At 40.0% G+C, this 27263-nt stretch overlaps 1 protein-coding gene across 8 annotated transcripts in view; it reads left to right on the forward strand.

The window, feature by feature from the left end:
* NEK10 (NIMA related kinase 10) overlaps positions 1–27263 on the forward strand; it is a 248798-nt gene that overhangs the window by 41347 nt on the left and 180188 nt on the right. For all 8 annotated transcript variants that reach the window (XM_012435538.2, XM_012435540.2, XM_012435542.2 and 5 more), the window contains 8 exons: positions 5861–5945; positions 14301–14342; positions 16440–16518; positions 17493–17560; positions 19525–19604; positions 20575–20661; positions 23619–23843; positions 26847–26986. In XM_012435538.2, the coding sequence (XP_012290961.2) occupies positions 5861–5945; positions 14301–14342; positions 16440–16518; positions 17493–17560; positions 19525–19604; positions 20575–20661; positions 23619–23843; positions 26847–26986 (806 nt within the window). The remainder of the gene's footprint in view (positions 1–5860; positions 5946–14300; positions 14343–16439; positions 16519–17492; positions 17561–19524; positions 19605–20574; positions 20662–23618; positions 23844–26846; positions 26987–27263) is intronic.

The following is a 27263-nucleotide window of genomic DNA, read 5'->3' on the forward strand; positions in this document are numbered from 1 at the left end:
CCTCTTTATTATAATAGCACAGCTTCGTGACTGATGTTTTGCTTAGAACCCTCATGTCACATACTGGTTTCTCTTAACTGTGCAAGAAGCTGAAACCCCGGCTACTCTTTCCCCTTTCAAATATTGTGTCTCCGGTGCTTTTCCTTCTCTTTATTTTGATGGCAGAACGTGGCACCTGATGCTGACAGCAGAATGGCAGGTGGTCATGGACAGGGGTAGCAGGAGCTGGTCACGCTGCCATGTATTAATAGTCCTGTGAAAACAGTGGCGTAAGTTCAGTCACAAGGGGGACAAATATTTGCCCGCTTATGAATTTGCTTCTCTGTGTGGCTGCTATATTGAGACATGGCCTCTAGAGAAATGCTATCTTTGCAGACAGACAGGTTTTTCAGGGCTGCCCCTGTGCCACTCTGCTGAACGCGACTGTTTCCATATTAAACGTATCTGCGGAGTCACTTTCTCTTCAGCCATCCCTTGTATAGACTTAGGTGGAGGGGAGGGATGGCAGGAGCACTGGAAGGGAGTCTGGCACCTGGCTCTGTTACTTACTGTGCAGCTGTGTACTGAGCAGACACTCAGCTCTTCCAGGCTGCAATTACTGAGTCAGTAAAATAAAGATGCCCATCTTTGCAATCTGTCACTATTATTCACTGTAACTCTCCAGTTGCACTAAGCTGTGTGTTTCCTAGTCCTCCAGCTCTTGGCAAATGGATATATATATATTGTCTTACAGAGCATGCAATTCCCCTTGAACACCAGCACTTCATCCCATGCACCCGTTCTTGCAGTGGGTTAAGGGCTGAGAGCCAAGGAAGGAACAACTGCTCTTTCAGAGGTCAGCGCAAAGAGACGAGAAGCCAGAGAACTCAGCCACCAGGAATTCTATTTACATTTACAGCAGCAGAGGCCACGTAGAAATATTAATAGCTTTGGGCTTCAGTTCCCAAATTGCAAAACAAAACAAAAATGCCATTTGGTTGGAACAGAACTTTCAACTCTGAGATTTTTCTGGAACTCTTCATTTATGTACATTTCTTTATTAAAAAAAAACTATTCTGGAATTTTTGTTCTATACTTCTTCCTGGGAGGTGGGAAGGAAACAAACTTTTTATATTTATATTAATATGAAAAGTCACTGGAAAAGTCATGAAATGTCCTCATGAAGATTATATATGGCTAACAGTAAAAATACCAAGTGAACACATATTTGTAGCATGAATCATCACTTAAAATGTCCCATGACTTTTCCTTTAAATAATGAAAAGTAATTAGCATTCAACATCACTAGGTTGCTAACAGCTATTGCAACCTGATCATTATTTCTGTTAGATCTTTGGGATATAGTATCTTTGCTCTGCACTTCAGGCTACATGCTGTCTTTAGCTAACCCCAGCACCTGAAAGAGAAACTTGTCATGTACCCTCTTCCTAATCATAAAGATGAAAGATATCCTCTTTGAGTTAAGAGCCTTAGAATAACCATATGTGTATGTGTATATGTGTGTGTGTGTATATATATATATGCACACATATATATACACATACATATATACATACATATATATATGTACGTACATATATATATATGTACATACATATATATATATATATATATATATATGTACATACATATATATATATATATATATATATATGTTTTTTTTCGTCTTTCTTTTTTGCCAGAATTTCACTTTTCTTGCCCAGGCTGGAGTGCAGTGGTGTGATCCTGGCTCTGGGGTTCTAGCGATTCTCCTGCCTCAGCCTCCTGAGTAGCTGGGATTACAGGCATGTGCCACCACGCCTGGCTGATTTTGTATTTTTAGTAGAGACAGGGTTTCACCATACTGGCCAGCCTGGTCTCGATCTCTCGACCTCTGGTCATCTGCCCATCTCGGCCTCCCACAGTGCTGGGATTACAGGTGTGAGCCACCGTGCCTGGCCAGAATAAACATATTTTTAATAAATGCCCCATAGATGATGATTTTGAATTCAAAATGTATTTCAGATTTGGTTTATTTTTCCCAATGCCGATATGTCCGATCTGAAGTCAGGATGAACCATAGTACACTTAACTAATGTGGCCTCGGATAATTCCGCCTGGCTGGCAGTTTCAGGATTGGTTGAATCCTGACTCTATTTTCAGAAGAAACTGGGCTTTGTCCCCTTGGCAAAAAGGGGTCACTGACAAGGTGCTTGGGCCAGAGGGGCTGAGGTGTTCATGGCAACTGTGGTGGGCAGCACAGCTGCCAGGAGCCTGGAGTCTTGGTGATGGGAAGAAGAGTAATTCTCAGCCAGCGATGTTCTTTGCATATCTTACTCAACATCTCTCCACAGAGCCAGGCCTTGTTAGGGGACTCTAATCTATAATGAGCACTGAAGAATACAAGGCTCTGGGAGGAGCCTACCTATCAGCCTCCTTCCCATGAGGTCAGTCTTTGTAGGTGGAAGGAATGGCGAGTGGCTTGGGGTGGAGTATGAATGAGTGGGGTGGGGTGGGGAGAATCACCTCTAGTGGCAGTCTCTACAGATGTTCGTCTAACTCTGAGGAAGGCGGGTCTTATTCACTCAGGTTTGAGATATGCAGGTTTGGGGGCAGAGTTAGATTTCTCAGGATCATAGAAGAGACAAAGCTGAACTGTACCCAGAGGCCAAGGATCAACATGGGACAGGACAGGCAATAGGTGGCTTGGGTCCACAGCTCAAGTAATTGCTCTGTTTGACAAGGGGCAGATCTTTATTGTTGTTGGATACACAACCAGGTCAGCTGTGGAGGCGGGAGATGTGGGAGAAATTACATGGATTTTAGTCTAGAATAGCTTCCGTGATCTCCCTCACTTTTTCTTAGCTGATTATGAAATAGAAAATGCTTTGTGTTTTAGGCTTTTGCTAATGTGTGCACTAAGCACCACTATGGAACTAGCTTGGAGGCCAGTGTGATCAAGCGTCACCTGGCTGGGACCACCTCCTGTTTCCAAGTTCTGGTGCATGACAGTGCTCAGCCTCCCTTCCTCACCTCAGGAGGTCAGTCTGGGCTGTGCTGGCCACTTCTGCACCACAACATACACTGTGGTTAGAACAACTGCAGGTGGCTGGCCTCATGTCACAGAGAACATCTTTGAAATTCTTTATGAGGTTCCAGTGTTGAAAAGCCACAGAAGGGTTTCATGGGAAGCACCTTAGGCACTGGACCTTGGCGCAGCCATGAAATGAGAGGGTCAGCATGGCTGGGAGGGAGTGAACAAGGGGCAGTGGAAAGAGATAAGGACAGAGGTATAATGGGGAGGCCAGGCCCTGGAGGGCCTGTGAGTCATGGTACGGACGTTGGTTTTTACGCTGAATGAGATGGGGTCTGTTGGAGGGTTTGGGCCAAGGAGTGACATGAATGGACTTGTATTTGTAAAGAATCATCTTGGCAGATGTGAGAGAGCAAAGGAGCGGGCAAAGCTGGAGGCAAAGATGCCAGGTAGGAGGCTTTTGCAATGGCTCAAGCAAAAGATGATGGTGGCTTGAGCCCGGATCGGGGTGGAGTAGATAGTGAGAATCGGCCAGGTTGTGGAGGCAGATATTTTAAAGGTAGAGCAGGCAGTATTTGCTAAGGAATTGGCAAAGAATGTGAGGGAAATAGAGGAGGCAAGAATAACACCAAGGGTTTCTGTCTGGTCACCTAGATGACTGGAAGGATCAGGCCTGAGGGGGAGTTCAAGTCAGTTTCAGACATGCTAACTATCAAACTGAGAGTCAGGAAGCCACAGGTTCTGGTTTCAGTCTGGGCTCTGTTGCTCCAACTCCCTGGTTACAAGTATCCTCAGCAACTGATGTGAAACGCACCTTGCACGGTGCACATTCTATAGCCTGTGAAGCAACATTGGGAGCTGACTGAAAAGCTTGACTACATTTACTACTAACTATAACTGGGTGTGGGACAGCTGAGCAACAAAATGGAAATTGTTCTCAGTGGCCCAGCAGGGTCAGGAAGGGATGTGGGTGTCTCCAAAGAGCATAGACTATCCCTACCCCGACTTCCTGCTTCTAAGCTAACCTCAGCTTCTGAGCTCGTAGAGGCATGCCAGCGGAGGGATTCTGTCTGGACTGATGAGCTCCCTTAGGTTTAAATCTAAGTGAGAGGTACCTAAACTGAGACCAATCCTTCAAAACACTGGTTTAAATCAAAGAATTGGTCATCAGTGCGTATCTGAGTGGCTGCTGGGTGCAACACCCTGTGACCACCTCTGAACTGGATTAGTGTCTGGCTTCTTTCAACAACATTGCAAAATTGCAATTGTCCTTATTTTAAAGACCTGTGAAAGGATGCAACTAAATCATTCTTTGCTACAGAAACATACTTTGAAAGCCTCTCAAAATTAGTGGAGTGAATACTTGTAGCATTCGATGCTGTTGAAGTGATGCTTTCAAGTTAAGTCGATCTTTAGAAATGTGATGATGGTATTTTAGATATTGGCTGTATCCAATATTCAAAGCAAAAATTGAGTCTTTGTTTTTGATCCCCCTCTGAACAGACCTGTGGTAAATACACCTTCAGTTTCTGTCATAACATGACTTCTCCAGTGACTGTGACTTTAATTTCAAAGGGTTCTGCCGAGTTTCACTGTAGAACTGTAGCGTGGTGTTGGTGTTTTGCCCGGAATCCTCCCGTCTTCACCCTTTCCGTTTTGGCCCCTTCCTGTCCAGCAACACTTGCACCAGCCACCCTCAGGTTCCTTGAGTCTGCCTTGCCTGCAGGCACAGAGAGCCAGTGGTAGTGTCTGGGAATGTTCCATCAGTCCCTCCTACAGCTCTTGGCCAATGGCAACAGCTTCAGTAGTATAGGAAAGCCCAGTGCCCTTGCCTCAGTATGGGAAAACTCTCAGGAGTAACTTACATTCCAGAGCCCCACTGTGGGATCGCGTTGGGGGAGATTTTGCCTGATGCCACACCCTCGCTTGGATTTCTCCCCTTCCCCTTCCTACTCCTCCCATTCTCTTACTGGGCTCTCCTGAGAGCATGTTTTCAATCATTAATTTGCACACACTTCATCTTCATCTCAGGGTCTGCTTCCGGGGAAACTAATGTAATAAAAATACTTTATCGTGGTGTTTCCCAAACTGAGCACCGAACTGCCCCGGGGCTGCAGAGAACTCTCAGGAGGCACTGTGAGATATTTTCAATTTTCTAAAAAAATAAAACCAAAAGCCCCCTCAGTGCTACTCAACATCCATCAGATATAGCATGAAGAACTGAAGGCAGTTTGTGATTTCAATGTTAGGTCACCCTCCCTTCCTTTAGCTGATGGCATATCTTTCAGAAGCTGTATTTTCAGCGGTTACAATGATAAAACAAAACAAAACAAAACAAGTACTCTATGAAAGTCGGGGGAAGAGAAAACAAGGAGGGTGAAGTCTAAACTGATTCCCAGGCTTGAGAAGTTGGTTTGTGTCCACTAATGCACACATCCCCATTAATAAATAAGTGTGGTTATGAACATCATCTTTTGATGTAATGTATTATTTTTTTCCAATGGGTACCAATTTGTTAGGGGATACATTCTTACTAAGTTGGACCTACCTAAATTTTGGAACGTTTAGCTCTTTCTTTTGATCTTAGGTTACTATGAAATATGACTGGGTCAGTAAGGGTGGTGGCATGAACCATATAAGTTTGGGGGGCCCTCCACACTGATAAAAATGGTTTAAATGTGTTTTGAATTAAAATGGGTCAAGTGTTCAAGTACCAAATAACAGTCCCCAGGGCAAAAAAACTAAGTGCTGCTCGTGTTCGTCATACTGCTTCATAGCCTTGCATTTTTATGAATCGTCACACTGGGCTTTTAAACATGAACATGTTCTGTTGTTTTCTTTTTTCAGAGAGTGGGTTAATCGAGCCCCATCTATTCATTTTCTGAGAGTGTTAATCTGTCTGAGGCTACTAATGAGGGATCCATGCTATCAGGTTGGTTGAAAAAGTAATTTTTTTTTTATTTGTTATAAAGATGAAATAAAAAACTAGTGGGCTTTTCTTTGAAGTAGTCCATGTTTACTTTTTGTTTTCTCTCTCACAACTCAATAGCTTCCATATATGGGGAATATCTCATGTACTATTTAAAAAGATTGGAGAGGAGCGCTTTAATGGAGACAAAATTTGTATATTTCTGTTGTATTACTTACGGAATTAAGTGGATTGAATTTTTGGTCTATATTTTCATTGTGACCTGGCATTTTAAACCATTTACTGTTCAAGGAGGTATGCACTTGACCACATCTTCAAACATGTTCAAGGCCAAGCAGCTCCCTAGGTCAAAGTCAGCAGTGATGAGTAGCAGTCTGCTCATGTTGCTGAGAGGCAGCCAGTGGAAAGCCACGGCCTGCAGCTTTACTATCTGCTCCAGGGTCCATCCCTTCCCAACCTGGAGCATCAAATTTGAGTTAGAGATGAGCAAGGAGTGTCCTACTTGTCTCAGAGGAGGGTACTGAGTTCAAGAATCTTTTTCTGGCTGGGCGAGATGGCTCAGGCCTATAATTCTAACACACTGGAAGGCTGAGGTGGGTGGATCACCTGAGGTCAGGAGTTTGAGACCAGCCTGGCCAACATGGTGAAACCTTGTCTCTACTAAAAATACAAAAAACTTAGCTGGACACGGGAGTGTGCGCCTGTAGTCCCAGCTACTCGGGAGGCTGATGAGGGGCAATGGCTTAAACCTGGGAGGTGGAGGTTGCAGTGAGTCAAGATGGGGCCACTGCACTCCAGCCTGGGTGACAGAGCGAGATTCCATCTCAAAAACAAACAAACAAAAGAATCTTTTCCTTCTTTCAGTAGTTAATTTAATATGCTGCTGCTTCTGTTTTTTTTTTTTTTTTTTTTTTTGAGATAGAGTTTCACTTTTGTTGCCCAGGATGAAATGCAATGGTGTGATCTGAGCTCACTGCAACCTCTACCTCCCGGGTTCAAGTGATTCTCCTGTCTCAGTCTCCCAAGTAGCTGGGATTACAGGACTACACCACCATGTCCAGCTAAATTTTGTATTTTTAGTAGAGATGGGGTTTTATCATGTTGGCCAGTCTGGTCTCGAACTCCTGACCTCAGGTGATCTGCCCGCCTCAGCTTCCCAAAGTGCTGAGATTATAGGCATGAGCAACTGCACCCGGCCTCTGTTTTTAGTGCCTCCCTAACTTTAATGTGCATGGGAATTACCTGGACATCTTGTACGTGTAGATCCTGATTCGGTAGGTATAAACTGGGGCCCAAGAGTCTTCATTTCTAACAAGTTTCATAGGGATGCTACTGCTACTAGTTCATGGCCCATACTTTGAGTAGCAAAGACATAGTGCTTCAGCAGTAAGGCTCTAAAGAAAAGCTTACTTAACACATTTTTTTTTTTTTAACCTAAAAAGTATCTCTTTTTATGCCCTGTCCTCATAAGCTGCTAGGAAGCTCACACTTTAAATTTTGAACTTGATTTTATTGATGAATTCTTATTTGAGTCAGAATGTGTTTCCTTGAAGTGCCAAGTTTGGAAAAGTAGCCATCTTTTCCAAAGTTGGCATTTAAGAAAGCGTTTTGGTACCAACCAGGTACTGAGCCTGCTCTGATTGGACTCTTGTGGGATTCATGGGCATTACACATCCTTCTATGAGGAGAATGGTCCTCTTCCTCATGCTGTATTCTAAACTGGCCTTGTGCTATTGTAGTTTAGCTAACAACAACCCTTAGGATATGTGAACCAGGGCATCCTTGAAATGGCTTTCTGTCCCAGTTGCTCACAGTTTTCTGAGCAGGTAAGCATCCTTATTTTCCTGTGACCAACCATACGGAACTGTGTGTTCCATACATTTCTGAGCTGCTTTTTGCAATTCTGTTTGGGTCATGCATAAGTAAGGATGGGCCGTATGTTTCCTTTTGCCTGGATCAGTCTTATTACGTGCTCACTGTTGCTACCTAATGATTAATAGCACTCTCTTTTATTCCCCAATACATCTCAGTTTGGATGAAAACATTGTATGTGTAATATTAATAAAGTTTTCCAGGAGGAAGGTCCAGTTAATCTGACTAGAACTAGCAAATATTTGCCCTAGAGATGTTCTGTTTGTTCAGAAAAACTGTTGATAAGGGTGTCGTACTCTGCTGACCTCCCATCTAAAGTTCTGCCTTTCTTAGTCTTGTTCTGGGTGGGTTGGAACAGGGTTGATTGTATTGCCCTCTGAAGGAAAGAATTCAGAGACGACTTTGTTTATGAGATTTTGCGACCAAGACACACATTAATTGAATATTGTCCTGCTGGCCAGCCTTTCCATAGAAGGGAATTATCTCTGAGTCTGTCCTCCCTGGCACTCTCTCCACAGAGAAGACCACGTGCTCAGGCAGTTGTTTAACATCTTGAGGTGCCAAGAATTGTTGGCTGTAGTCACAAAGCTATGCTGGGGTTTACTACGACTTATGACTTATGCCAGTGACTCTCAGCATGCCTTTGTCATGGGTATTTGTTCCTTTCCTCTCTTGTTCAGTCAGTATTGCAGGGTCCATAGCAACTCTTCAAACCATCTTCACCTTTCTCACCCAAAGCCTCTCTTGCCGCTGTTGTTCTCATCAAATGGTATCATCCTCTGTTTTACAGGGAAGTCCAAAGCCATTCCAGTGGGAGCTGTCTTATTTTCTCCTCGTCGTTTGAAATATTTGGGTTATCCTGCAACTCTACTTCTCTCATATTTCGAAAGTAATATTCCTCCTCCTGGCCAAGTCTTACCCTTCTACCTGCTGTCTTTCTATTTTCCCTTATCATAAAACTGTTCTTCTCTTGACCCAGGCATTCCTTCAAGTCTTCATTCTCCTTTCATACTATATTTCTGGAAAGGCCAGGCTATGTCTCTTGAATCCAGTTCCTTTGCCCCAGGACTGATGTATTGCACAACTTTCGTGTTGAATTCTGGGTACAAGGTTCCCTCTGGAAACCATTTAAATAGACCACACTGTGCCATGCTTCAGTCCTCATTCCTCGACCCAGAGGTTGCAAACTAGTGGCTTGTAGACTGGATCCTGCCTGCTGGTAGAGTTTCCATTATATGTTTAGTGAATGTTCCAGCAAGGAAAAACTGGAAGGAATGAAGAGAAGCCATTTTGAAGATAGAACTGTTTAGAGTTTTTTTAGAATTAAAGGAAGGACACGTATTGAGATTTCAGTTGCAGTTGGAGTCCTAAGCAGGATAAAGATAAACATTCTCCTCGATTCATTATAGCGAAGCCATAGCACATTGCTTATCAAAGATAAAGAGAAAACCTTAAAAGATCCTGAATGGCAATTATGTTAGAAACAATAATAAAAATCGTTGGATTGAGTAGTCTTCTCTCAGGCTGACATTCCCCAATCTGTTTTTAGCAGGAGACACACTTTACCATGTTTTCTCTTTGCCTGTAGTGATCCTGAGAACCTCTAGCTTTTGTTCAGCATTTTTTGGGTATTATTTACATGTTCTGTTCTTAATCTTGTCTTCCTAAATACCCTTCCTCAAAGTTTTTTTTTTTCTTTATTGTCTTCTCCCATATCTTACAAACTCTTGGCTTCAACTACCTTTTTGTTGCTGTTTGTTCACAAGTTCATATCTTCAGTCTCAAGCTTTCCCCTTTAAGTCCCAAGTTTCCAGAGACATGTTAGATAACCATCTCAATGACGCGGTAGCACAGTGGTTCTCAGTGTATGGTCCCGTGTACTGTTTACAGGTCTCTGAAACCCTTTCAGGGGTTCCACAAGATCAAAACTATCTTCAACATGATGCTAAATGATTCTAAATGATGTTATTTGTCTTTTCACTCTCGCTCACACACATGCAGTGGAATTTTCCCTAAGCTACACAACCTCTCATAACTCTGGCAGCTGATAGAATGTGTATACTTCTGCTTTCTTGTGTTTTAAAAATTTCTCACTTTTAATTTCTAATGCAATAAATACAAACAGATGCTTTCTAACCCATATAAACAAAAGCTCTTCAAGGTTCTCAGTAATTTTTTTTTTTTTTTTGAGACAGTTTCACTCCGTCACCAGGCGCCAAGCTGGAGTGCAGTGGCACAATCTCAGCTCACTGCAACCTCTGCCTCCCGGGTTCAAGCAATTCTCCTGCCTCAGCCTCCCGGGTAGCTGAGACTACAGGTGCATGCCACCACGCCCAGCTAATTTTTTTTTTTTTGTATTTTTAGTAGAGACGGGGTTTCACCATGTTGGCCAGGATGGTCTCGATCTCTTGACCTCGTGATCCGCCCGCCTCGGCCTTCCAAAGTACTAGGATTACAGGCTTGAGCCACTGTGCCCGGCCGGTTCTCAGTAATTTTTAAGAGTGTAAAGGGGTTTGAGACCAAAACTTTGAGAATAACTATTGTAGCATATTATACTCAGTAACTTTAAAATGGAGCTCTTCAGTTCTTCCCCTCATCCTTGAACTTTTGGAATCAATTCCTGATTCTTTTAATGGCACCATATTTTGTCAGACTGAGGGTAGAAAACTTTAGAAGCATCTGTTTCCTTTATTCTCATCCTCCTACAAATCGAGTATACCAAGCCTTTTAGAAGAGTGGTTACTGTTCCAAACCTAGAAAGATAGGTAAAGGCCAGTCCATAGAAGGGCATTAAAATCGTAACCAAGGAATAAGCTTTGTGGAGCCACTGATGATTTTTGAACAGAGGAGTAAATGGTCATGCCAGTGATTCAGTGTTAAAGGCTATGCAGGACGTTCAGCTTTCGTTGATTTAGTTGCCACATAGGTTTAGGATGAGAGCACCTAAACGGAAATGACAATTTTGGCTGTAATAAAAATATACTGGCATAATGCTTTCCATTTTAAAAAACATACTTTTTTACCAGTATTGTATTATTGGCTCTATTTTTTAAAAAAGGAACAATTCAGGGGGTAAGCTTAGCAAAGACATTGTTCACATTTTACAGATTGAACTGAAGTTCAGATTCACTAGGGGACTTTCTCCAGGTCATTAGGCTCAGAAATATAGAAACTAGTTTTATGACCTTCTGGCCTGTGACAGGGAAAGATGCTGAGGGCTGAAAGGGCACACAGGACGCATTGCTGTAATCTAAGCTTGCAGTCCTATTTGCTTTTCAGAACTGTTAAGCCCCTGTGTATACATACCTTGTAGTCATGGTTTTCTTTAGTTTACACTCTCGGGTTAGTACAGTCCTGTTGGTAGAAGGAAAGGAAATGCAAAGAAGACCAGGGCCTGTGAGCGACCTCCTGGCCTTGCTCCACCTTCCATAGGAGCGTGGAGGGAAAGTGTTCATTTCATACATGAAGGTTAAATTCTTGAGTACATAACGTAATGACAAAATTCTCTAAGAGGGAGTAAGCGTCTTTCTCATGCCTCTACTTTATAGCCGCACTTCTCAAACTTTATTCCACAGGAGTAATACGTGTTCTGGGAGACGAGCTGTGCTTTGGCAAGGGATGTTTAGGAAAAGCTGCATGCTAGTTTTTCTTTTAGAGACTTACAATGCACAGCAGCTCCAAAGAGTCCTCTTAGAGAATTTGTTAAATTTGTTGTACTTAACATTCCCCAAGCTGATTGGATTATGAAACTCTTTCTCTCTCTCTCTTTTTTTTTTTTTTTTTTTTTTTGTAGAATGCCTAATTCCATCCAGATCTCATGGTTTGGGAAACATTGACTTAGTCCCATATCATCAAAATTATTGAATAAATTTTTTGTTTGAGATAGAGTTTCGCTCTTGTTGCCCAGGCTGGAGTTCAATGGTGCGATCTCAGCTCACTGCAACCTCTGCCTCCCAGATTCAAGTGATTCTCCTGCTTCCTGAGTAGCTGAGATTCCACCATGCCTGGCTAACTTTGTATTTTTTAGTAGAGACAGAGTTTCTCCATGTTTGTCAGCCTTGTCTCGAACTCCCAACCTCAGGTGATCCACCCGCTTCGACCTCCCAAAGTACTGGGATTACAGGTGTGAGCCACTGTGCCTGGCCTGAATAAATTTCTTGTCATGGCAAACATTTAAAAATAACATTACCATAACCATTTAAACATTATTCTCTTCTTTGGTGTCTCCCTACTCCCAAGCTTCAGATGAATCTCCTGCATGTGAATGGCTCCCAGGTTTGAATCTTTTGCCCTCACCTCACTTTCCGTGGCCTGTTGTATGTTTTTCACCTGGGCCTCCCATCAGCACAGCAACATGTCCAAAATAGAATCTTCTCCTCTATCCTAGTCTATTCCTTTCTCTTTCCCTGTGCTAGTTAATTATGACATTGTTCCCAGTCACTCCCACTCAAATAGGCTGATGTCTTCGACTTTGCTTCTTTTCTTGCGATCTTTCTTCATATTCAGTTGATCGTATAGCTTCAAATACTACCCCTTTCCATTCTTATTCTTGCTGTCATTGACCGTCAACTGAGCTCCAGGTGATACCCTTCCAGCCTCCAGTTCATACTATGACTAGGAGGAAGTCCCCATAGCTAATTCTGGCCAGTCCCTTGCTCACACATTTTCCTAGGTATCATGGTCTGCATGAAAACGTTCAAATTCGAGCTCACATCTAAGTCCTCCCACAGTGTGAATCCACCCTATCTTCTGACATTTTTTCCCAGTAAGGCCCTCCATGGCGTTAAGGAACTGCTTCTCTCAGAGTTACAGCATGTCTTGATGTTTCATCTGCACAATTTCTATTCACCTTTGAGCCTCCTGTTCTCTTTGCTGGAATCTCCTTTATTTTCACCTGTTCCCGATCTGTACTCAGCAAATCCATCCATCCTTCCAGGTCCCATTTAGAGACCACCACCCACATGAGGTGTCTCTTAGTCCTCTCGGCAGGAATGAGGTGTCTCTGTTCTGGCCCCTTGTAACACTGCATGTATAATTTACTTTTAACACGTACCTCATTCTGTCTTAAGTTCTAGTTGTGTGTATACCCACTTTATTATGCTTGCTTACAGCTCAGCAAAGGGCACCCCTGCCATCTACATGTTTATATCTCCTTCAGAGTCTAACTCAGGGTTTTTACGTAGGTGGAATGAAAAAACTGTTTGTTGATTAAATATAACTGGTTTTAAATGTTATTTTAATTTGTATATGCATGAAATATCCTACCATAAATAGAGATCATATGTATAATATTCTCACTCTTTAATTATAGCTCTTCTGGAGTGAATAGCATTGATGAGCCTTCAAATTAATAGGTAGTCATAGAAGTATATTGAGTTCTGAATGTTCTTTTTAAATTTAATTTAGATGTAAGTGTGTTCTGTATTTCCAAGTTCACTTTACACAGCGTATGAAAACCTTGACCCAGGAGGCCTTAAGAGAAAAAGGCCCCTGTGCCTTTTCCTAGACTGCCCACCCGCTGGCTTTGCGGCAGAACTAGATTGTTCTCTCTCACGCTCGTGCACTGGTTCCTGTACATTTCCCAGAACTGAAAAGATGACTCCTGTTTATATTTCAAATAACTTCCTTGTGTACATGTGAAGTAAGGACAGAGATGTCAATACAGATGTAATTAAGCAGGTTAAAGCCACCTGACAATGTTTGCCTATACATAAATGACAATGTGGTAACCTAAGAGCACTTACTATCAGTAGAGCTCCAGGCCGGTCCATTTCACAATTTAAAGTCCTGTATCAGGAGACATTGTCAAAAATTTTCTTTACATTGATTTAGAGCATGGGTTCAATAAGATCATTAGCCTAATAATTTTGAGAGGCTCTTTCTCTCCTAGAGCAGTGCTTCCCAAACTGTACTGCACATGTGTATGACCTGGAGATCTGGTTAAAACTGAGTGTGATTGAGCAGGTCTGGGGTGGGAACAGGATTCTGCATTTCTGATCGGTTCCCAGGTGATGCAGGTGCTGCTGGTTCATGGACCGCACTAGGTAGAGACCTAGAAGAGGGTTCTTGGAGTTTGGTGATGTTATTCTCATCCAGGCTCATCAGTTATAGCACAAAATGGTTTCTTTCTGTGTCTTGGTTTTCCTCATCTGTAACATGAGAATATTGAATGAAATGGTGTCTAATGGCTCTTCTCAACTCTAACATTTTAGGATGACACAGGAGGAGGTGGGAAGAATGAGTGGGCAGGCTACAGTTCTGAGCACAGATTTATTCTCTGAATCTCAACCCAACTCTCATATTTATTAATAGTTTATTTTGAAGGTAGTATGAACGACATCCCCTTTTTCCATATATGTGTATTAGAATGTAGACCTTCACAAAATAATTATAAATATGACAACTTAGTAAAGAAATTGCATGTGAAATATACTTCCCCCTCCACCCTCATCATTTACATGTGTTTTGTTGCTTTTATTTTATTAGGAAATACTCCATAGCTTGGGTGGGATTGAAAATCTAGCTCAGGTAAGATTCCTTTTGTGGTGGCCAGTCTTGGCTTTTCATTTTGTGCCATACTCTGAGCAGGAATTAAATGGGTATGTGACAGAAGATGGCTTTCCTATGTTATGCGGTCTGCCCTAGAGAGGGACAGATGGAGCTGGTAAGCGAGAGTGTGAGGCATGATACTCACAGAACAGGGAGGAATCCATGACATTTTGTTTTGGCTAATTGGGCTCCCTTTACTCAGCCTGTTGAAATGAGGAAGTGCTATAAAAGGTCACATGTCTTTAGCTAGTAATAATAAGAAATAGGCGGCCAGGCATGGTGGCTCACGCTTGTAATCATAGCACTTTGGGAGGCTGAAGTGGGTGGATCACCTGAGGTCAGGAGTTTGAGACCAGCCTGGCCAACATGGCAAAACCCTGTCTCTACTAAAAATATAAAAATTAGCCAGGCATGGTGGCGGGTGCCTATAATCCCAGCTACTCGGGAGGCTGAGGCAGGAGAATCACTTGAACTTGGGGGGCTGGAGGTTGCAGTGAGCCAAGATTGTGCCACTGTACTCCAGCCTGGGTGAAAGAGCAAAACTCCGTCTCAAAAAAAAAAAAAAATAAAAAAGGAAGAAAAAAGTAATAGGCAGTGTCTAGAAGGCTCAAGCCCTTAGCATTGTATATACAATATGGTGGGAGGAAAGGAAATGCATATATATATATATTTGAGAAGGTATCTTACTATGTTGCTTAGGCTGGTCCCAAAATGCTGGGCCTAAGCAATCCTCCTGCTTCAGCCTACAGAGTAGCTGGGATTACAGGTGTGTGCCACTGGGCCTGGCAAGATAAGAAACTGATTATAAAGATGTTCAAAACTTTTTCACACAAGAAAAGGATTACTGTGCTCACTAAAATACTATTAAAAAGATGACAAAGGAATGATCTTGATCTTACTTATTTTTCTGTCTTTCTAACTACTGAGGGAGGGTAAGCAAGTGAATATATGTACTGAGCAACTCAGAGGCTTGCAATTATTAATACCACAAAACAAAATTTCTTTCTTTTCTTTTCTTTTTTTTTTTTTTTTTGAGACAGGGTCTCACTCTGTCTGTCACCCAGACTGGAGTGCAGTGGCGTGATCTCGGCTCACTGCAACCTCTGCTTTTTGGATTCAAGCAATTCTTGTGTTTCAGCCTCCCAAGTAGCTGGGATTACAGGCGTGTGCAACCATGCCTGGGTAATTTTTTTTGGTATTTTTAGTAGAGACAGGGTTTCATCATCTTGGCCAGGCTGGAATAAAATGAAATTTCTGATCATGTTTTTGAGTTGGAACAGCCTAGTCTCCTAAAACCTGTAATGTGTATAGAGAGAATGATTTTCTTAATAAATCTGCGGCCCTGCAAACTTATTCTGAATAATTAATGGAAGATTAAGTTTGTGGCAATTTCACATTAAATCTATTTTATTATATTCTTATTCTTAGAAAATTGATTCATACTTATTTTTTGTTTTCAAGAACCTTTTAAAATTGACTAGAGGTTTATGTCATAAGATTATATTGTAAAGTATCTTCTCACCCATTTTAACTTCCATTATAATATTAGAAATTACATGTTTCCATGAGCCTGTTTCTTATTATAATCAATTATCCACAGTGGGAATTATCAGACTACTCAGTACCCATTTTATTCTGATTATTGCTAACTGCATGTATGCTGGTTAGATATATGTGCAGATATTATAAAATATAACATGAATAAAATATATACGATGTGTTATAATAAATTATCCTAAAAAGATACGTTGAAGAGTGAACGTTCTATATACTATATATTATGTATCTTATATGTATCTTGTATTTGGATACTAAATTACACCACAAACTTACTTAGTTAAGAGTCATTTTGAGACTTTCGAGAGTTTGTAGTCTTTAGATGGTCTTTCCTCAACTTTGCCTAGAAACCCAACCACCTTTTGCACTTAAGTGGTAAGTCCCAGAAGGAGCATGAGTATTATTTGATGAATCTATTGTGCCACCTACAGCTTGTTTTCAGAACTGCACAATCTTGTTCTTGGGTCCTTGTGTGCTTTTGGTGTCCTGACTGGCTTGTTGGTTTGGTCCTTCATGCAGTACATGGAGATTGTAGCCAATGAGTACCTCGGCTATGGAGAAGAGCAGCACAGTGTGGACAAGCTGGTCAACATGACATGTAAGTGTCGAGCATCCATGCCAATTGTTATATTCAGTGGCCACGTGCATCCAGAAGGAAGATGTTTAGATTACAGCCCTTACCTTGAAAAGCACAATTTATTTAATGCAAAAGAGGCTTCCATAAAAGCAAATTTTGGTAAAAACTATTTTTGCCTTCTTTTATTTCTGTTAAAATGTCAGAGACTATTCAGTTTTTTTTCCCTATAAAATTGGGCTAATAATGATACCTGCCTCATAGAATCGGAAACATCCAGAGCATGAAAAAGAAAAATAACAACTACAAACCTTGTCTGATGATGTTAATGTGCAAATGTTGGGCTGTGAGGTATTCCTTAGTCACTCCATCTTCTCTGGTTGGAGGCTCTTCCCAGCCCTGCTGTTCTGCACTCCAGCTTTGATGAGCCATAGACGTCCTGCCCTGTGGGATGCTAGTCCGTTTTCTTTGTGTGAATCCACTGGCTCTCCATATCTGCCTGTGGAGCACACAGTGTCCTCAGGTCCAGGGAGAGAAGAGTTTGTGGCAAGCCCTGGGCACCAGAAAGTCTCTTTGAGGATAACTATTTTCCTCAGCTGAGGAAACTTACAGGTTCATCTCATTTGCTGGCTTCCCTCTCTTCTTTGTAAGTTGAAATCTTCACAGAGAGGACCTTTGAAGAATAGGTTTCACTTTGAACTGGTAATGATGTTAAGGAACTTGTTCAACTTTAAGTGAAAAGAGAGGTTTGCCTTTTTTGGTATTTTCATATTTCGTAATTATAATCATATTATATAATAAACAGCAGTGGAGCTTGAGGGGTAGTTCTTGGGGTAAAAATACAGCCATGCTGCTCCTGCGTCCATTTTTCCTTTCGTGCTGACTGAGTTCCCTTTGCCCTTTCTCCGCCTGCCCATCAGTGCTGCAGGTCTGTGCTCCCGGGAGTACTCCCCCTTTAATCTCCAGAGACCTCTTTACACTCTTTCCTTCCTTTATAGATATTTTTCAAAAACTTGCTGCGGTCAAAGATCAAAGAGAATGGGTCACCACAAGTGGAGCTCACAAGGTGAGTGGCCCGTGAAAGAGTTAATGCTTCGGCTCCATATGACAATAGTTCACATTGGGGAGGTTCAGAGCCTTTGTGGGTAAGTCATGTGTCATTAGAATCCACAAACCTGCCAGCCTGGCCTAACATGGTGAATCTTTGTCAACCCTTTTATATTCTTTACCAGCGTAAGGCTGGTAATAGAGATGTAATAAATACAAGTTTTCTGGAACCCTTTTCTTTTTTTTTCTATGCCATTTAATACCAACTAGGTTTATTGCTTAAATGTTGTTTGGAAAGCCTGGCTATGTATAAACTCGTCCTAGGTGTGTGCTTATAAATAAATCAACAAAAATAAACAAAACATACATATGTATACATACAAATAAATTCCATATGGCATGTGGGGCTATATTAGTTTGAACCATATGTGATTGTCATTGTAGGTCAAAACAGACTATATTTATAGCAAAACGGTTTAGATTGTAGCCGTGTGGAGCCAAGTTTCAGTAACCTGTTGAGTTTCATATCCCAGGAAGCCACTTTCTAGTGTATATGGGAGCAAGATTGCCTAAAATGTGTTAACACATACTGCTCGTGGTCTAGAGGATGATTCTAGGTGATACACAGGTCAACATTTTTTTGTTTCAGTAGCCATCTATTTTATAGATATTATTGCTTACAATTGGAATTTTTTTTTGAGTTCACATTAAGGTGTTAATTGAATATGGCAAAAATTGTGAAAACGATATGCAATGGACTGAAGTTTGGGAAACTTTAGAAGACAGAGAGAGAAGAAAAAGAGAAAGAAGAAAAAGAGGAGGGGATCAGAGAAACAAAGATAATTATAACTTCATCAAGATAAAATGAATCATAAAGGCAACAAATCTATGTACTGGAAACATAAAAATTATCTTAGCAGTCTTTGCACAGGTTGCGTCTCTGACCTGGGACATTTTGGGGGGAACTTTTCAGGGGCACTCCCCATTCTGAAAATGTAGAGAATTTTCTGAATAAGAAAATTTGTCTTAACAAGAATTCAGGGAAAGCCACTGACAAGATACATACTTCCAGCTAAGTCATGTTACTTAGGATGATGCTTGGGAGCATCAGTGGTGCACTTTCAACATTAATTAGAAATCTGAGAGGCAAATCGAATGCTCAATAGTGTTCATATCTTGTTTAGTTTGGCAAAAGAATAAAATTTCAATATTTTCTTAAAAAATAGTTTCATAATTTGGAAAGTGCCTAGCACAACGCCTGGCTCAGGTGAGTTCTCAATGGCTCATCACTACCAGTATTGTAATTTTTGTCATTAATCTTTGGTTCTCCCCTGGGTGGGGTCAGAAGGGGCAGAGAATACTTTGGCACATGGAAATAGAGGGAAGTATGAGAACCAGGCTGGTCAGGTAGCTTGATGTCTTTTGTTTCTTGTTCTGGGCAAGGAATGGCTACAAGAGGTTACTCTCAAGAATTCCAAAGTAAGGAGGGATGGACTCCTGCCATCTATAAAGAACTGGATATTTTGAATGTTTAATAAAGCTCTTTTTAAGAATAAACTTTTATATTGACTGCAAAAAATAAAAAAGAAACTGCGTAACACTTGATAGGGCATAATATTTTTTCACTATTCTATAAGTAAAGCCATAATAAAATAAGCAATTTGATTATATTGACAATATATTGACAAGTGTTTATAAAGCCATATTTAATGCCATGGGAAAATTTCAGTAGATAACATTACGAAAAAAATATAAGAGAGAGCAGCTTTAACATTATACATATAGTTTGTGCTTAATTGTATGTGCACATGCATTATAAACAACTAAGCAAAAAAAAAAATCTGAAAAAAGGTTAAACCAGTCTTGAGAGGGAATCATTTTGCTATTCAAGAAGCTGGTAATAGAAAATCAATTAATATTAATGTTGAAAAAAGAAGCTTATAGTACTTATATAATTAACCTTTATTTTACTTCATTTTTCAGACATTAGTAAACTTACTTGGTGCCCGAGATACTAATGTTCTATTGGGTTCCCTTCTGGCACTGGCTAGTTTAGCAGAAAGGTACGTAGTGTATTCTAATGTACTTTCCAGTTCTGCTGTTGTAGCGATTCAGGTGGGAGGGATGCAAAACAGATCAGTTACTTTGTCAACTACTTAATAACATTTCTTGATAAATAAGTGTGAAATAACATGTTGAATAGGGTCCTGGATAGAAAGTATCATTTAAAAATTTACATTGGAAAGGCAAATTGTAGTTTAAATTTTTCTTTTTATTTCCTGAGCAGAAATGTTTACTTAGTCTTTTTATCTAACGTCAGTTACTTCTAATTTTAAAATTACCATAATATTTCTTTGGCAGTTAAAGCTTTCTGACCTTTTAAATTCATTCTTACCTGTGTATTTTAACATACAGAACATTTTCAAACATTTGTGGGCTTTGAAAACATTTCAAGATCTTTCCTGTTATAAATGTCATGATTATTTTAAATATTTTTATCACAATAAGTGGACCGTTGCTTTTCTGTGAATAACATATGATTCCTTTTGTTTTTTGATCTCTTCTCCTGAGATAATATTGGAGCTAGGATATTAATAAGTGAGTCTACATGCTTAGGCTTTGTGTCCCCACCCAAATCTCATCTTGAATTGTAATCCCTCTAGCCCCCATAATTCCCACATGTCGGGAGAGACAAGGTGGAGGTAACTGAATCATGGGGCAGGTTTCCTCCTTGCTGTTCTCGTGATAGTGAGTGAGTTGTAACGAGATCTGATGGTTTTATAAGGGACTCTTCCCCCTCTGCTCGGCACTTCTTCCTGCTGCCTCGTGAAGAAGGTGCCTTGCTTCCCATCTTCTGCCATGACTATATTTCCTGAGGCCTCCCTAGCCATGCTGAACAGTGAGTCAATTCAACTTCTTTCCTTTATGTATCACCTAGTCTCAGGCAGTTCTTTATACCAGTATAAAAAAGGACTAATACTTGGATGTAGCAAAATTTGTTTTTAGTAATTGTTAATATTTTTCAATTTATAGTCCAGAATGTAGGGAGAAGATAAGTGAACTGAACATTGTAGAAAATCTGTTGATGATTTTACATGAATATGACCTGCTTTCTAAAAGGTAGGATTGCTAACAGGAGAAAAAGACAATACAGTGCCTTTTATTTGACAGAAACACTTGTTATTGTTTTTATTATGTCATGTTATTTTCGTGTAATTGAATATAATGAGTCAGCTCGGCTTTTGTTTTTGATTTAAGTCTATGTAAGGAAAATAGAACAAGGAGGTATATCCATTTATTTTTAGTCCTGCATTACTTCTAGATATGGTCACAGAAGCTGATGAAATAAATTTTGTGATACCATCTTTAATGTTTTGTTTATTGCATTTATTTATGTCTTGCCTTTTTAGGGAAAGAAACTCTGAGGTGGCTCTATTTTTTGTAATTTCAAGTTGTATATTGCAATAAATAATTAGATTGCTAAAATCCATTTGCTTTAAGGCAAGTAAAATAAATTAAGATAGCAACTGACTTGTTTTGTGATCACCTGCTGTAATAACTCAAAATAAAATCTAGACTAAAATGGATTTTTACTTGAACTGCATATTGTTCTAAAGAATTACTCCATCCAGATAGTTATTAGATTGTGTTTAAATAGAATTGCAATCTACATCATTTGATATTTAGTTGAGTAATTTTCTAAAGAGGCAAAATAGATAAAAAGAAACCTCAAGCAATGAAGCCCTGATACTTAACTCATAGTGAAACCTTTTGGATTCTTCTTCAAAACTCTTGTAAAAGGGCATTGACTATAGATAATACTTATAGACTTGGTTATCTGAACAAACAAGGATCTAAGCTCTGTGCCAGATGTTGAAAACCAAGATGAACAAGTTATAAATGTGTAGCGTAGGAGAGGGTCAGAAAGTGCTATAACTGATACAGTAGACAGATGCACAGGGTGCTCTGGGGACATAGAGCAGAGACTTCCCAATTAGAATGTGGGGTCATGCAAAGTTTCCTGAAGGAAAGAGGAGATATCTAGGCAGAGAGAGAGAGAGAGAGAGAGAGAGAGAGAGAGAGAGAAAGTAAAAACAGAGTGTGCTTGGACATAGAGTCATGAAATTGTCTGTGTTAGAGGAATGTGCAGCATGGTTGGTCACATGAAGAGCACAGGAAGGAAAGTGCCAGAGAACTAGAGCAGATAGTTAATGATAAATTTAAAATGCAGCTAACTTTGATCAGTGTTCTCTATATGCAAAGATCTGCTCTAAGCACTTTGCATGTTAACTCATGTGAGCTGCACACTAACCCTGTTTCTCCCATATATTATAGATAAGGCAACAAGACACCTTTATCCAGGTCATGATGTTTATGATAAAATTCACATCTTTATTTATCAAACAGATAAATATTTATCAAACAGATAAAGATGTAAATTTTATCATGAACATTGTGGGAACTCACAGAACAATTTTAAGCATGATCAAATTTATTTTTTGAAAGGTCACTTTGATAGCAGTGTATGTGGGAGTGAGGTAGGAGGTGTTTGTTTAGATCCACACGTTGAGATTCACTTACAACAAGAAGAGGATGTTTGGTGTAGAAAGTCTGTGAAGGTAGAGAATACTATTCATCAAGGAACATCTGCTATTAATTGTGTCAGAGCACTAAATTTGGGAGGTAGAGGAGCCATAGATAATCAGCTCAGGGGAAAGGAATGAGAAAGCGGTGTGGGAATGAGAATATTGGAGAGGTAGATGAAAGAGGGGTTTATATCTTGAGCGTAAGCGAGGATTCCAAAGATGGGAGGAGCAGTGGGTTTAGCTAACTGCCTGATGTTCAAGAGAATCCCAGCAGTTGCCCAGGAAATGGAACACACTAAGAGCTCTTGATTGACAGTGGAGGAGTGTGAAAAGAGGAGTGTGTGTCTTGATGACTCCCAGTCTTGTGGCTTGGAAAATTGAAAGTATCGTGGTGCCATGAGTCAAGATTGGGGATAAAAGGTGAAGAATAGACCTGGGGAGGAAGCCAATGACTTTGAGTTTAGGGGTAGTGTGGTGAGTACTTGTAGAACATCCCTGTGGCTAAAACTTCTGGAGGTTAGGAGCAAAGTCTGGGCTGAGATCATGATGACAAGGTAGAAAGAGTGAAATCATGGGAATGGATGACACCATTCAGGAGGAGAGTGTTCAGAGTATGAGACTGGAGGACTAAGGATGTTTTTATAAAATGCTTATCATCATAATGTTTTATGGCATAGCTGAACCTGGGGTCTTTATCATCAGTTTAATGCACTTTGTACTGAGTATACAGTAACTGAGTGCTTTGCCCTTAACTCCTCTACATTGTAGTGTTTTTGACATTTTCTGTGAATGTCTTATTTTGCAATCTCATAGTAAGTTTCTAAAGACTAGAATAAGGCTTTAATATATATTTTTTTATATTTTTGGTCTTTAGCACAATGCAGATCTCATTGTTTGCCCTTGATATCTATTTGGTGGTCAGTAGGTTTTTTTTTTTTTTTTTTTTTTTTTAACAGAGCCTCACTCTGTCACCCAGGCTGGAGTGCAGTGGCAAGCGACCTTGGGTCACTGCAACCTCCACCTCCTGGGTTCAAGCAATTCTCCTGCCTCAGTCCCGAGTGGCTGGGGTTACAGGTGCACACCACCACGTCTGGCTAATGCGGACCAATGATGATGCAATGATGATGCAATGAGGCTATGATTTAGAACAGTAGTCTGCAAACTATGACCTACAGGCTAACTTTATTCTACTGCTTATTTTTGTAAATAAAGATTTATTGTAACATAGGGATGCTAATTTATTTTTATATGTTGTCTATGACTGCTTTCATGCAATCTCAGCATAGCTGAGTAGTTGTGAAAGAGATTATATGGTTAGTAAAGCTGAAAGTGTTTGGCTTTGATCTGGCTCCTTACAGAAAATGCATGTTGACCCATGACTTACAAATGTTAGAGTTATATTTCATGCACTGATGAAAGCTTTAGTCTTAATGTGAAGTCATTTACTCATGATGCTGTGATTCTCACCCCACTGTCCCCATCCCCTTTCAGACTAACAGCGGAGTTGCTGCGCCTGCTCTGTGCGGAGCCCCAGGTGAAAGAGCAGGTGAAGCTCTACGAGGGGATACCTGTCCTCCTCAGTCTGCTCCACTCCGACCACCTGAAGCTGCTCTGGAGCGTCGTCTGGATTCTGGTCCAGGTTTGTGAGGACCCTGAAACCAGCGTGGAAATTCGCATTTGGGGAGGCATCAAACAGCTTCTTCATATTTTACGAGGGTGAGTCAAGGTGGGCTTTGGCCTACTTTGCTCTATTTGTTGAAGTCTAGGGGCTCTGTGACGAGATGGCAGATGGATGTGTGCTCACTTCATTCCCTCCTGCTTTGGGGTTTCTTTGGTAATTCATGCTTCCCAGAGTCATCTATACTTGTCACAAGCATGTTCTAAATCAAGGTCAGGGGCATTCATCTTTTAAATTCCTTGGGGACCCAGATATATTTATCTTTGCATCACCAACCTTCAGTGTAGTGCTGGGAATATAGAAGGCCATCAGTCTGCAAATACAGTGAAGGCTGAATGGAAATCCAGTAACCTAATGAAAACATATGTCTTGTCATCTCTTTCTTGAATTAGTATATGAATTTTGTCATTCCAAGTATAGTAATTACTAATATTTTCCTAAAATGTTTGTGTATGCACATATATTATTATATATAAAGAGAAAACAAAGCCTATTTGAAAGGAGCAGGTGTGTAAACCTTATTTTTGAAAGATGATATCATTAATCAAATGGTTGCCATGTTACTGACTCTAGTCCAGTTCTCACTTGTCTCTCTCATCTTCGTTACGGTCCTCTAAGGTGGCATTATCTCTCTTTTAAAAGTAGAATTCCAGTGACATTCTAAATCAGGAGCATGGAGGATGGATAGTTTGTTAACATAGTTTCCAATTGAAATTATCTAGAAGGATGTTGCCATCTAACTTCTGTATTTTCTGAATTAAATATATTGAAGTATCGAATTATAATATCTTGTGGTACCATCCAGGGGAAGATTCTATTACCTAATATTGTTATAAAGTATAATTCAGTTCTATGGGTGCCGAATCAAAGTTAAAAATGAGTACGACTGCTTGAAATGGATCGTGTGTTTGATCTGCAGTGCATAAATAAAGCTTGTTCTAATGCAAGCAAAGGGACTTATCAATTACCATATAACTAGATATTGTCGAATTAATATTTTTGTGACTTTGTACTTGGTATGCTTCTGGTGATATTGCAGAACTGTGTTAGCAACCTCATTTTCAGAAGCACCTCCAGCTTCTGAATGCTTTCTCAACATTCAGAAGCATAAGAACAGATTGTAGAGATATGAATAGTCGCTTTGTTAACAATATCTGTCATTACCTAAACAAAGGAAAAAATTTATAGACTGTTGGCAGTCTACTTGCTTTATGAATGTGACATAAAAATGTCAATTACTTTATAGCATAAATTATAAATCTTTCATTAGTGCTGTGACATAATAAGCCAGCCCTTTGGTCAAAATAATTACAATTGCCGAAGGTTTTTTGCTAGGGTTTGTAGGATGACGATGGTAATGATGATCATGGTTGCTCTTTATTATTGGACAATCATACCTATTACAACAGGTGTGGGTTGCCCTATTGGAGGAAAGTTTTTTTTTTTAAGGATAAAATGAAATTTTATAATAGTTAAGCAGAATTTCAAAACCTGCTTTTTTCTCATATAGAATTGAATCTAGCTTTCCTCTTTTGCTCAAGAATTTATGAAATGAGATTAAAGATGAAACAAGTCTTAGTTAGATAAAGATGAAATAACTATCCTTGATGAAGAAAAAAAGAAAAAGAAGAAGAGGTCTTCCACATCTAAAGAACCATTTTCCAGTCCATTTGGATAGTGCAATGTTAGCAGACTTTTCCCTGGGACAATGATATATTTCAACTCTTATTCTATGTTAAATATGTACTGGTGCCCTGGGAGAATTTATTACCCCAGCTGGATAAACAGTTTCCTTTCAGAGCCTGTGCCTGCTCCTGGGTTGACTGCAGCTGGCACTAGGGGTGGAGGTTGCCAGGCTGTCTTGCGGCTTGAGTATGAACAGCACTGTTTTCAGCGCAGTTTCCAGGAAACTTTCTTATGCCTGTTCACCTGCCATCCCAAACCCAAAGGCAGCTCCCAAAAGGCTACATACGCCCTAGATCAGGTGAAGAGATCCCTACAATTTGAGTTTTAAGATAATAATGTAAGATAATCATGTTGAAAGATAAGATTTCTACCTGTGACTGTCCCTAGGCCCCGCTCCATTACCTCCCCCATGCTCATTGCAGGGACACTAGAGGACCCAGATGACATGAGAAGGAAGTCAAGGAAACTCCATCCATGTTACATTTGGGCACATAGAAATCCAGGTGGAGTTGCTGCTATAAAAAATAAATACATTTAAAAAAATATGGTAACTATGTGAAACAAAAGGGAACAAAACAGGCAAAAGACAGATGAAGAATCCATTGTAGAACAAAGGCCACTGAGTAAACAGAAAAGTGAATGCTTTATTTTATTGAAAACATTAAGCAGAGGATGAATTTATGAGATGAAGTTAAAGATGAAACAAGTTTTAGGCACAAAAAGGGGAGAAGATTGCAGAGCTAGGAAAAAACACAAGGACTGAATAACACCTACGGAACTGATAAATTAGCTAGTTAACCAGAAAAAAAATGGAAATAGTAAAATGTAGGGTAAACTTGAAAAAAATCACACAAAATGCAGAAGAAAAAGACCAGTGAATAAAAGCAATTAGAAAATGAAAGATACGGCCCATAGAAGAAGATGGGTTTTCAACATGTGGATAATTGAGATCCCTGAAGTAGAGTAAAATGAAAAGGGTTAAAAATTTCCAACTTTCCTAAAATAGAGGAAGATTGGAAGGTCATGGAAAAAGAAAACTAAGAATAATCAAGACTAACATATATTCAGGTGAATTGACTCCAGGTAAATGGAAAATTCAAAAGCAAAGGTGTCCATGTAGAGCAGTGGGGAAAGGACACTTTTTAGTAAATAGTGAGAAATCAGTTCAGTAACCATAAAAAAATGACTCCTACCAGACACCATACACAAAAATCAATTCCAGGTGGATTGGAAAGTGAAACAATAAAGATACCTTCATGACCTGAAGGAAGCAATGATTTCTTAAATGTGACACAGAAAGGACTGACTGTGCAAGAAACTGATAAATGGTCTGCACATTAACTTTTCTTTTTCAGAGACAGAAATTTTGTTTCTGATCGCTCCTCCATTGGAAGCCTGTCCAGTGCAAACGCTGCAGGCCGAATCCAGCAGCTTCATTTATCAGAAGACTTGAGCCCTAGGGAAATACAAGAAAATACTTTCTCTCTTCAAGCAGGTACTTATGTTTTATTATTTGATATGCTATAATTTATTATGTTGGATTATTATTCTCTAATATAAATTAGTATAATAGTGTTAAGTATGCACAATTTATAAGTTTACAAAAATGAAAAGTGAAATCCACCTGGATGCCAGAAACTTCTTGGTCCCAGTGTTGGACTTGCAAATTTAATGATACAACAAACGTTCCTTTGTTTTCTACGTTCTGAACCCAGCAAGAGATGAACAGAAGTCAGAGATAAGGAGAGAAAACATTAGCTTTATTATGAGGG

Source organism: Aotus nancymaae, unplaced genomic scaffold (assembly GCF_030222135.1).
Source record: "Aotus nancymaae isolate 86718 unplaced genomic scaffold, 86718_ANA_hifiasm-v0.15.2.pri h1tg000019l, whole genome shotgun sequence".
Classification (NCBI taxonomy): domain Eukaryota; kingdom Metazoa; phylum Chordata; class Mammalia; order Primates; family Aotidae; genus Aotus; species Aotus nancymaae.